Raw genomic sequence first — 13,222 nt, 5'->3', positions numbered from 1 at the left:
GAAATCATATCGGCGTTTCGCTCTGTACTCCCAACGAGCGTATAGAACGTCTCCCTAACATTTGTCCAAAAAACCTTGCTTTTTTGGTAGTCGGCTGCAAAATGAATAATTAAATTAGATTTCCAGATAACTTTTTTATTTAACTTTTTTATTAAAAATCATTTTTAAAAACGTTAAAACAATTACCGCAACGCCGATCCTCAGAAATGACTATCCAAGCCCGACACAAGGCTTCCTTCTCATCCGATGACCACGGAGTGGTTTTCCGTTTCGTCCTCGGAGTCGAAGCCGGTCCCGGCCCGTCCGTTGCAAGTTGTTTTTTCCGGCGGACGCGTCTTCTTGCTCCCGTAGCATCACCGTGTGATTCTTGTGTCTCTGGAACAACAAAGTTAGGAGACGGTTGTATGTTGGATGGTTGAAAGCCGGATGTTTCTTGCGACCCCGAAAAAAACATCGATTGGTCTGGTGACGACCATAAATCGTTGTAACTATAACCTGAATCTAGGTTTGGGTACCAATTTCCAGACATTTTTGGGTATTATATAGGAGTTTGGGATATTATATAGGAGTTTGGAGATTGAAGTTGTGTTTTGATATGGTTGAAATGGGTTGATTTTGGGTTATTATATAGGAGTTTTTAAAGGTTTTTTTTTTTTAAAAACGGAGCTCAACGGCTCTTTTGGGCGGGCCCACCAGCTTTTTCTCTCTCTTCTCCCGCGACCACACTCACGCATGCCTGGATTTCCGCGCTCGCGCCCCGGCTCGCGCCCCGGTGGTGTGGGGTTAGCGCCCCGAGGCCCGAGCGGAGGGGCTCTCGCGCCCAGGATTGCCCCCCACACCCCTCAGCCTAAGGTTTTCATGACTATCACCTCAACCAATCACTTTTTGACACATTTTTTCAAGTTTGGTTTCATCCCTTACACTTGTAATATAAATATAAAACCAATTTAATTTTTTTTAATAGTATTTTATTTACGTTTTATTTGTTTTTCTCAATAACTTTCTTTAATCATTTTTTAAACAATTTTAAATACATGTTTAATATTTTATCTTAACATTCCTACTACATACATTTGCTGAAAACAAAGTTAAGAATGAATATTTTTTGGGATTATAAACTACCTTCAGATAGACTAGTTTGTTAATATGCATGTATAAAATTTCAGCTGCATCATGTGAGCCCAGAGCTCGGCCGCTCCCATTTTTGAGTGAAGAGATGATGTTGTTTTAATTTTAGTACTTCATTTATTTAGTTTTATAGGTCACATATTCGAAGTTTAAAAACCCAATATGATAAAACCGGAACCTAAAAACCGAAAGAGATTAGGTCGGGTTTTGATTCTAGATTTAAAATTCTCAAATATCAAATATGAAGAATCCAATTTGACAAACTCGAATAAAAATACAAACCAAAAAAACACCCCAGCACTAAACTTCACCACTTAAATGTAACCTCGCTTCAAAATTTGTAATTTCTGTAACTCTATACATAGGGTTGAGAATTGTCTTTATTTATTTAATAAATAGTAATAATTTAACTTGGCGTTAGTTTCTCAAGTAAACACTCACATTGGACATATGTGACTTGTATGAGTGTATCCCTTATAACGATTAATTTTAAAAAGGCGAATTGGATTTTAATAATCTCAATTTAATGCATTTAGCCGATAATACTTTTAACTTGAAAAATAGTTTTCACATAATTTGTTTTCATTGGACCTCTATTAAAAAAAACTTAACAACGTTAAGTTTTTTTCCAAATTTCAAATTGATGTTTTAGGGATTTCGTCCGGACTGAGGATACGAATCGATTGATATAAGACTTACCTCAACACGGTGCTTCAAACAACTTCATTTTTGTTAATTACAAGTTTACACACCGGAATTGAAGCATCCTTTAGTCGTTTGGATCACCGTTTTGAGGTAAATTTACATCAATCAACTCGTATCCTCATTCCAGACGAAAGTCCTAAAGCATCAATTTGAAATTTGGAAAAAACTTAACGTCGTTAAGTTTTTTTTAACAGAGATCCAATGAAAACAAATTGTGTGAAAATTGGGACTAACAACCATTTTATAAGTTGAAATTATTATCGGCTAAATGCATTAAATTGAGATTATTAAAATTCAATTTACCTTTTTAAAATGGTAACAATGGAAATAGTGGTCATTTAGCAAAGACAAAACTTTTAAAACACTTAGGTTTGAAGATTTTGGTTCTAAGTCCACAAACAATAAGGATCAAAAGAAACTTGTGGTTAAAAAGATAATTTTAATAAGTGTTTTAAAATGATATTATGCCATTTTATATTATTATGTCCATTCTAAAAATGTTGCTTTTTAATAAAAGAAGAGGATACGCTAAGCAGTAATATATGTTTGTCTACGTCTTTCATGTTTAAATGTTTATTTATATTTTCTTAAGAATAAACTATTTGCATATATCTATCATTTAATAGAACTTAACATTTTAACATCTGAAATAGGGATTTGACATATAACACAGAATTCTGGTACCATACCAATATTATTTCAGTACCGAACCATTATTGTCCCGACTGCATTCCTTTGGTGATAGTACTGGTTTTGATTTGTGGCCCTATTGAGTTTCGGTATTAGCTAGTATCGATGCCGGTAATATATTGAAAATACCACACAAATACTGAGTATAGATTAATTAGTAAATCCTATGGTATTGATAACGGTATATTACGGTAAAAATTTTATGATTGTTTTTAGCTAATGAAGACAAGACTTATTCTTGATTAGTTTTTAGCTAATGAAGACAAGACTTAGTGTATTTACTTAATAAACTTGCACCAATTTTTTGAAGTAAGAATAAAATATCTAATGTTATGTGATAGCTAATATTTTTAACATAGAAATTGTGTTATATTTAGAAAGGTAGGTTTAACCACGGGGTATAAATTCAAATTTTAGATTCAACATCTAGTGATTGAACAGCAGCACAAATTTTATTAACGTTCACATTCTATAATAATATATAATCCCCATCTTCTAATAAAACACAAAAAATAGAACATTTGTCAACTGTAGAAGCATCATCCAAGTGAAAATCCTGCCCATTTTGATTCCACCATGTTTAATTTGGATAATTAGATGATACTTGCTTGTTTAGATTTTTTCGGTTCATCATTAAATTTTCAAAGCTTCTTCGAATAATACTACAAGTTTATTTAATAAATTAATTTATTAACATTTAACACAACCCAAACTACATCTGGATAATGGGTAAGCGAGCAACAAGCTGCGCCGCTATCCCCTTTTGGATCGCAAAGCCTATTCTACATCTACATAAATAAACCAAAACCATAAGCGTACACATCCAGCATATAAAATGTCGATATAATAAAAAAACATGTACTTTAATGCATAGGTTATAAAGGTAGTAGGAAATGAAGAAAAATATAATCAAGGAAATTTACAATGTTGTCAAGAGAAAGCCAAAAACAAGTAGAAACAGGTGGTTGATGCCCGTGTTTAATACCTGCTACTTTAAAACAAATTCCGTTTTTTCTAAGAGAATGCGCATGTCTTACATGATACAACAAAAGACAGTAGAACTACCTAGATAAACCATGGAGTACTAAATTATCACGTGTATGTATTCAAAATGAAGTTACATTATCATATATTATACCTCTTTGCAATGTTTATGACAATTGTTTGTCAGATACATTACTTTTTATTACAATTTGTTTTGAAACTTTGAATTGAGTGTGCTTTCATTTGAGATAAAGATTTGTTGATCACAAAAACTGTCAGATTGATTAAAATTCGTCCGATGACAACCAATCACCAGTCAGATACTCGGATGCGAGCCTATTTTTGAATCCAGATTAAAAGTAAAACCTTCATCAAATCATGATTCTTGTTTACAGCCAATTAATCGTCACACAATTCTGTTTGACAAATTCATGTCACAAAACCATAATTATGTCAACATATATTGATGCAGAAGTTTAACAAGGTGCAAACAAAAAAATGATTGCTGAAAACTGATGTCAAAGTAGAAAACACAAATGCCAGCAACATGTCTGTTACCAAGTAATTATTCAAGATTTATAAAAGCAGAAACTTGAAACAACATGAGTCTAAATATGAAAAAAAAATCAAAAGTAGATAACCATTCATGCGCCTTTATTAGCACACTTCATAATTCATGTTCTCATTCTTTCTTCCCGATCCCATGAGACATGTTATAAATTCCTCGTCCCTGTACAAATATGCAAATCATCAGTTACTTGTACAAAATGGGTAAATAGGTATTGTGTAATTTGTGTTTTCACTCTTAAAACTCACAATGAGAAACAAGCAAGAACCAGCTAAAGCAAGAGGGATTGCAACCGAGGTGATCTTGCCCATCGGGCTTTTCAAGTGGGTGTGTTTGTGGATGCTTTGAAACAATTTTTGCTTCTCAATAAGTTGCTCTCTTGGACTAAAAGGTGCTTCTTCTGCCATTCTGCAACATTATACATTACAAAATTAAATTAAAAAACTTGCATCGGTCATACTTTTGAACTCTTGAGAATCATTGTGTGTTGGTGCAATGATGTATATCGGTTTTCAAATCAGTATGGGAATAAAAATAGCATCAACTTTAACTTATTTTGGTTTTTAGTACCAAGTTTAGATTTTTAAAACAACTTTTCAATCCATTTCACTTTTTATTGTCAAATATCGCTGTGTGAGGTGCTGGAAAAAAATGTTTATACCACACAGACAATAAAAAACTTCCAACATGTGGTGGAAACGGTCGCAGCTAAATCATGCTTATAATTAAATAACAATAAAAATTAGTAATCAGATTTTAAGAAGTTAGCATATCACAGTTCAAGCTATACTAATTGCTAAACCAAGAAGCTAAATTTGAACCAAATTCAATCTCAATATCAAGATTGTCATGTTTGTCAGACAGATAAAAAAAAAGTAAACCAAACATATAAAAACTACAAAGCAAAGAATATGCTTTTGAATATTATGCCTAAATTTTGCCCAATCAGTGGTCTTTTGGTTCTATAAGCTTACCAACAAATGAAAATCATAAACTTACATAAAAACAAAAATCGATACAGCCAATCAGATATGTATCAACTCGAGGCATATCCATGGTAATGTTAACACAAAAAATACAGTCATACAACCATATTGATGACATTGGAAATCAATGATGAACTTCAAAAACACAAAAACTGTCCACCATTTGCAAGTCAAAATGTAAACATAATGACTAAACTCAAAGACATCTGTAATCTTCTACTTAAAAAGACCTTGTTAACATACCAATTATTTTTTACATAACGCAAAGTGGATTATATTATACTGTGTAACTAATAATCAAATATCACATACAATAGATTCATTGAACAAACAAATCAATTAGTATCAAACGCATTACTATCAACTATCAACAATATGGCTGTAAAAAAAGCTGCATATACATAACAATAAAGCTATAACGTGTGTCTAACTTTTGTAAGAACATCTACATATACTCATGCTCAGAATAGATCCTGCAACCCAACTAACAGTCTTAACAGTAAACAACTGCAATTACCACAAAATCCATACCAGCAATAAACAAATTATGTCAACAATATATCCCTAATCCTAACATACACATATTTAATATTATACTTTCTTTCAGTTTTAGGTCAACAACATCAAGCAACCGCCACAAACGCAAGCTCGATAAGATCTAGCAAACATGTCAGAATTCGAAACCAGGCTCAAACTCAAATGCATTACTATCAACAATAGGTTTTAGAACAGTTATCTGTACATATCAGCAAAATAACAATGGCTACAAATGAATGATTAAAAATCAAAACAGGTCTAACTTTTGTAAGAACATGCACATGCATTAATGCTAAACAAAAATCACAGCACCACAAACAATCAACAATAATCACAACTACCACAAAATCCATACAACTAATAAACAAATCATGTCAACAATAATACATCCCTAATTCTAACATACACAAGTATAATTTATAATTTCTTTCAGTTTTAGGTCAACAACATCGAGCAACCACTACCAACACATTCTCGATAAAATCTAATAATTCGAAAGCAGGCTCAAACTCAAATGCATCACCATCAACAACACATATCAGCAAAACTACAATGACTACATACGTCAAACTTTTGTAAGAACATTTACACGCACTCATGCTTAACATAGATCCCGCAACACCGCTAACAGTCAACAATAATCACAATTACCACAAAATCCATACAACTAATAAACAAAATCAGGTCAACAATAATATATCTCTAATACTAGCATACAGTTAATTCAATATTACATATTTTAATCAGTTTTAGGTCAAAAACATCAGGCAACAATTTGAAACTGAGTCTCGAATTAAGATCCTGCAATTCATGACGCTAATAGATCTAATATCAACAATCGACGTATAGTGTGCATATTAATAGCTTCAAGTATATGTATATATCGGAAACACTAAAAATCCAACGGAACGTGATTTAAAAACCTAGAAATTGAATCGAGACGACGCTGATCGAATATAATATTACAATTATTAATATTATATAAAAATATGGACGATTTATAACAGAGGTTAGAGGTATTCGTGTAAAGCCCCTCATGTTTGAAATATGGGCTTCCTTGGACTGATAACATAAATCCTTGGTAACGAATTACAAGAAACTGAACAAACAAAATGAAATATTAGAATGCGAGGCAAATTTAGCAGACACGTAAATCAGTACAGATGAAACACACGAATGAAAGTCCGATCCAAAAAGTGTGTGTTTCCAAAAGACCCTTGCAGACATAGTTGATAGATCCAGACAAGAGTCAAAACTCTTCAACACATTAACTTCCTCTTTCAAGCTACATTTGGGTCCAAATTCTAGGTTTAGGACTTTAGTCTCAGGCAGCTAGTACCTCTTTCAAGCAACATTAATATACTTGTTGGCATAAATCCCATAAAAACCAAATGTCTATACAGAGTCAATAGATACTCTGAAAGCGTTGACCCAGTCCATAAGAGTTGATACTAAACAAAAAGATGTTCCCCGAGTGAAAGTTCAAGTAAAAACACCATTTATATTAATATTAAAAGAGTTCTAATTAAACATCCAACAGATTTAAATACATTAACCAAGGTTAAAAGGCTTATGATCCATCTTAACTCCTCTTTCAACAATGATTTCAACCACCGCTGATGCACGAGGGGATCGTAAAAACATCTCATAAAACAACTTCAACTTCAACTCTTCATCTTTAGTAACCCTGTTCCAAAGCAGTATCTTTAAGCTTCTTCAGCCTAGGTGACTTGGCCAAGATAAGCTTCACTAAATCCAACCTATACCCTCTTTTTGTCCACAACTCAATCTCTAATTCATTCAAATGTTCCAACCACATATCCGAATAACTTTCCTTTGTACCGGCTATCCCAAAGTATAGATCAAGATAGACCTACAGTAGGAGTATGGGGTATTATTATTATTATTATCAGAGTTAAGTGTCATTTTAGTACCTGTGGTTTGGTCAACTACGCAACTTTAGTACCTATTCTTTATTTTGTGCAAATGGCTACCTCAGTTTCAAAAACTTGCATTTTTAGTACTTTTTTTCTAACCCCGTCTAGGGGTGAGCAAAAAACGGTTCGGAACCGCCAGAACCGAGGAACCGGAACCGAACCGGTGCCTCAGAACCGCTAATGTGTGTACCGGTTCGGTTCTCGGTTCTCAGAATTTGCATTAAACGGTTCCCAGTTCGGTTCCGGGTAAAACTGGCGGTTCGAGACTTGGAACCGAAGAACCGGAATATTCAAAACGCTTTAAATAAATTTAACAATTCTCATTTTTTATAGAGTAACTTATTAACCGGCATCCATTCAATTATTTTTTAATTAAAATCTTCTTTCTTTACGTTCAAGAACTAGCAACCATGATCAATTTTAATTTAAGCTATCAAGGTAATTTAATATAAAATGATATGATCTTCCATTAATCTATCGTTGCTAATGATTTATTTAACTTCAACACTTAGGTTTTAATAACGGATGTTCATGTTATAATCTAAATACCATGAAAGAAGACATACAATTGTATAAACTTGTTTTGCAATTTGCAAAGTTTGCATAACTCATTTGATAAATAAATGATCGAACCGGTTCTAGCCAGAACCGCTTAGCGAGAACCGGCTTTAGCGGTTCTGGAACCGAACCGGTTTACAATAATAGGTTCCGGTTTTATTTTTCACTCATTTTCGGTTCGGTTCTCGCGGTTCTGAACCGTTGCACATCCCTAAACCCCGTCCCCGTCTATTTTTTTCGTTAAGTCAGAGATAATTTGGAAACTTCGTTATTTTTTTTTGTTTTTTTCTTTTCTTTTAAACGTTTATATCTTGTAAACCCCAAATCCACAATCATAACATCAAAAATCCAAATCCTAAATCCCCAAACCCTTTCTCCATATCATCATAGGGTTTGAATTTTTACGATATTTGGGGATTTAGGATTTGGATTTTGATGTTATGATTTGGGGATTTAGGGTTCACAAGATATAAACGTTTAAAAGAAAAGAAAAAAACAAATAAAATAACGAAGTTACCAAATTATCTCTGACTTAACGGAAAAAATAGACGGGGTTAGATAAAAAGTACTAAATATGCAAGTTTTTTGAAACTGAGGTAGTCATTTGCACAAAATAAAGAATAGGTACTAAAGTTGCGTAGTTAACCAAACCACGGGTACTAAAATAGCACTTAACTCTTATTATTATTATTGTTATTATATGTATTTGTAAATAAACAAGGATAGATTAATGTCATTTACCTTCAGCTTAAGTTTCTCCAGGTTCAGGCTGCTTCTGATCAGAAAAGCGTAACAAGGGACTCTGTATTTGAAAACCGTAGGCATCTCTCTAATACATAAGTATTTAAGGTGGACTAGTGCGGCTGGAAGCTTGTTTGGAACTCTGCCTTGACCAAAATACTTGTTTGAACCATACATAGCAAACAAAATCTGATTAGACATAAGCACAAGAGTTGAATCAATTTAATAAATAAAATATTACCTTCAACATTGGAAGATTAACTGTGAGGATTTCAATCATGGGTAAACACTCGAACAACTCAACAACGGTGAAACCATCAACTGATGGCAATCTTCCGAGACAAGGATTCTGCAGGCAGCAATTCAAGTAAGTAAGATAGATGAAATCTTTCTTTCATATTATAGTAACAAGATAAGAAGCTACCAGAATGATAGTCTTGAGTAACGGGCATCTTGATAGGAAAAGCAGAAGCATTTGTTTAGTGATGATTACATTCTCCATGAATAAGTTTTCAAGGGTACGAAAACCGGTAAAGGTTGGCGGAACATCAAGATGGCAGTGATTGAGATGCAGGTGCGTTAGGTTATGCAAGGAGAAAAGAGATTGAGGTAAAGAGTAGCCGGACATGTCAAGTGTCAGTTTCTTGACACAATTGATGTCCCTAGACAAATTGCCTATTATACGATCGATTTCGAGACACGGGCCTTCTGCATACATGGAAAGAGAAAAGTGGTGTATCGGATGCGGGCGAGCTGACATGAGTTGGTTTATAGCGTTTATAAGTTTGAGATTTGCTTGTTGTTTAAGGTTGTGTCGTGGTCATCAGTAGGTCGAACGGCATTTGCAACGAAGTCAAGGTTGGGACGATTGGTCCAATGGTATCTCCATTCCTTGCAGAGGACACTCGTCCTTGCGGCCTCTTTAAGCGTTACAAGGGACAAGATGGTATCTATTATGGATGGAGGGAGGTTGTTTATCATACTCAAACACAAACATTTGCTTTCCATCCTGCAAGTCATAACAATTGCTGCTAAAATTGGTATTTTTTATTGTACTCCTAAATAACAAAAATAAGAAACAATTGATGAAAATTTGATGGGCATGTAGACCTCTTGAATTAATAATAAAAAGAATATCACTTCTTCTTGAATTTAAATTGAACTGGATTGACTAATGAATAATCAAAATACAAATTTCAATTCCATAAAACATTATATAAATTTCGATTGATTGATTACCTTTGATTGCACGAGCAGAAATCGAAAACGTAAACTTTATCCTAATCGGCGGATCGTAGTGGCGAATACTGGTGGAAAAAACCTTAACTTCGTTCTTCAAAGACAAACCTAAACTTGATGAACCACACCACACCGCCCAATAATATATAAACTAATAGGGTATCGGCGCGAGGCCGCGGTGTCGGCAATTTGCAACGCGTGTTTTTTTAGTTTATCATTGGCTTGTGATATATTGTATAAGTATTCTGTTAGTGGTTATCACCCACACGTTTTAGTGTGCATTCGTTTCTTGTTGGTGCTGGTAAATGCTCAAGACTGGCTCGGTCCATTAATGTATCTAGCCTGCTATTCAACAATCTTCGCTCAAAACCGGCAATAAATTTTCGATGGGCTTCAATTGGAATGATCTTACACCACATGTTTACCTACGTTGTCTTGAAACACAGCTTTATCTGCGCCTTTATTTCTATTTCCCCTACAGCTTACATTCACACATTCTATTCATTTAAAACAATCGCATAAATCATAACCATGAAAGTCTAATACGCATTTGAAGCCCCAACTGGCATAAATTTAAAGCTTTTGTCATACCTAAGCTTGTTTTCGAAGTATATAGACAACACTGAAATCCAACGTGTCAGATGTGTTTGTTTGCTGCACGCTTGAAGACCTTAACTATGACCTTAATAGCAATAATAGTGTTACACTAAGTTTTTTGTACAACATTAATCATATCTTGTCCATACTTGGAGCAAGATCTTGAAGTTTCCTCACTTATTCGGGTTCATCTAATCTGTAAATATCCAAAAAAAAGTATTCAATTATCAAAAGAGTCAATTGGTCAACAAAAATGTAAAATTATTGTTTGCAAGTCAACGTGCTCATTTTAACTCGTACTAAAAATTACTTGTTTTGACCCAAATCTATATTCAGTTTTGTTTAGCTTCAAGTTTTGGTTTCGTTTTTTTTTTAATTTTAATTTCAGAGTTGTTGGTATCGTTTCGGTATTTTTTGTTGTTAGTTTTTTTAAGTTTCGATTTTTGGTTTCAGGTCGGTTTCGGTTTAGTTTTGATTTTTTCAAGTTTTTTTTGTCGCTTCGTTTCAGTTTTTTATTAAGTTTTTTTGGTTTCATTTGAGTACAAAAACTACATTTAATGAAGTGTGTAAATTACGATCTATATGAGTATAATCTCATCATAATGGCTTCAAGTAGAAATTTAAGTAATGGTACCTGTTACACGGGCACTGGCACTTACGAAGTAATAAGAGGAATGAAATATGTCTTGATGAATGAAGATCATTTCCTTCATATGCCTTGTAAGTTGTAATTATTCTACTAACTGTCATATGATTTCATATTTAGACCATGCGGGGAATTTGTTTGAAAATCCTGCAAATCATATCAAAGCTTTTAAAAAATTAAAATTATAAATTCATTAAAAAGATTTAAAATGTTGCATAAAGGTAAAAAATAGCATTAATTTGCAGCAAAACAAAGTATACCACTAAATTGTATTAAAACAAAGAATACCAATTTGTTAAGCTTGATGCTAGACGATATGTCCAGAACAGGAAAACTGCTACAGGTTTCGTTAGGGTCGATGTTTGGCTCAGATCTAACTATTAAGCAGATGTAGTTGCAATACGGGTTGCAAAACATCTCACTTGCCATCCTCTTTTATGCCATGCAAACAACACCTTATACACTTAGTTAACATATCGGAAAAAAAAAACTAAATTCTCTTTTCACACTACATGAATACACACTAACATATACACATATATATTTTATAAAGGTGGTCACTAAATGGTAGGTTGTATGCATAAAATAGCATAGTTGGAACATAAAAATAGAAAATAAAAATGAAACATTAAATACATTTTAAATAATCAAATTCAGAATACAATAATAGATGAACCATAAAAGTAGAAAATAAAATTTGTAAAATTATCATTTGATCTCCTTGTTGAAGATTTCTATGACATTCGTTTTGAAATTCCATACAAATTGACCCTAGAATAAAGGTGGTAACTATATAATTTGGTCTGGGATGGAACAATTTTTTCAATTAGATTTAAAAATTGTATTTAATGTGAATTAAATCACAATATTTTTTCATTTTCAAGGACTTGTACATTGATGCATTAATAAGTTGTACAATATAATCAATAACTTGGTATTAAACAAATTTTATGTCAAAACGTCAACAAAAATAAGCATGTTGCAACAATGGGTTCGGTTTTTTTTAATCATAATATATTTAAAGATATAGTATTAACAAAAAAAAAACTTGTCATATATAAAGGGAAAGATAAACTGCCAAATTTGTAATTATTACTTATATTTACAAGTAGTTAACTAAAGTTGAGGGGCTATTAGTGTAAGCTTGTTTTTAATCGTGTGTTTGATTTTGCCAAAATTGTATTTAATGTGAATTAAATCACTATATTTTTTCATTATCAAGGGACTTGTACATTGATGTATTAATGAGTTGTACATTTTAATCAATAACTCGGTATTAAACAAATTTTATGTCAAAACGTCAACAAAAATAAGCATGTTGCAACAGTAGGTTCGGTTTTTTTAAATCATAATATATTTAAAGATATAGTAGTAACAAAAAATGAATAAACTTGTCATATATAAAGGGAAAGATGAAGTGCCAAATTTGTAATTATTACTTATATTTACAAGTAGTTAACTAAAGTTAAGGGGCTATTAGTGTAAGTTTGTTTTTAATCATGTGTTTGATTTTGCCTAAAGACTACTATGTCCTCTTAACTACCTTAAGACATGCATCAAGTGTTGTGTTTTATGTAATACAATTTGTACCTCTTAAGTTTTAAGAGGTCATTAACTCCTCCTTTATATATAGTAGAGATAAATAACAATCGCTAAACTTTGAGATTTTAAAAACTTGAAAATTTGGTTTTTATTTGCCCCAATTATTGTCTTTTGGTCATTGTCGGTCCCAACTAATGAATTGGTCATTGATGGTCCCAACTTTTAATGTATGTGTTCTTAACGGTCTGTGGCTAACAGAATCCTAACGCTGTTAGTTTCAAGTCGCCGAAAAAACGTTTTTGATCGGGAAAGTCAATTTTTTGCCAAAAAACATCACCTGAACACCGTCACCACCACTAGGGTT

General features: G+C 32.9%; 1 protein-coding gene and 1 long non-coding RNA gene across 2 annotated transcripts; both read right to left on the bottom strand.

Annotated features, from left to right (window-relative positions):
• Window positions 1–3,153: 3,153 nt before the first annotated feature.
• LOC143569708 (uncharacterized) lies at window positions 3,154–4,506 on the bottom strand. Its single transcript, XM_077055556.1, has 2 exons — window positions 4,324–4,506; window positions 3,154–4,237 (listed from the first exon to the last, which is right to left on the bottom strand). The coding sequence occupies exons 1-2, from the start codon at window positions 4,480–4,482 to the stop codon at window positions 4,190–4,192; spliced, it is 207 nt and encodes a 68-aa protein (XP_076911671.1). The 5' UTR covers window positions 4,483–4,506; the 3' UTR covers window positions 3,154–4,189.
• A 2,677-nt stretch (window positions 4,507–7,183) lies between these two features.
• On the bottom strand, window positions 7,184–9,178 carry LOC143569707 (uncharacterized). Its single transcript, XR_013141779.1, has 3 exons — window positions 9,076–9,178; window positions 8,835–8,993; window positions 7,184–7,471 (listed from the first exon to the last, which is right to left on the bottom strand). It is a non-coding gene; the product is annotated as an uncharacterized LOC143569707 (long non-coding RNA).
• Between the last annotated feature and the right edge of the window lie 4,044 nt (window positions 9,179–13,222).

Source organism: Bidens hawaiensis, unplaced genomic scaffold (genome assembly GCF_021521415.1).
Source record: "Bidens hawaiensis isolate Kalapana, Puna unplaced genomic scaffold, B.hawaiensis_p1.1 tig00024638_1, whole genome shotgun sequence".
NCBI lineage: Eukaryota > Viridiplantae > Streptophyta > Magnoliopsida > Asterales > Asteraceae > Bidens > Bidens hawaiensis.
This window is presented reverse-complemented; position numbering and strand designations above follow the sequence as displayed.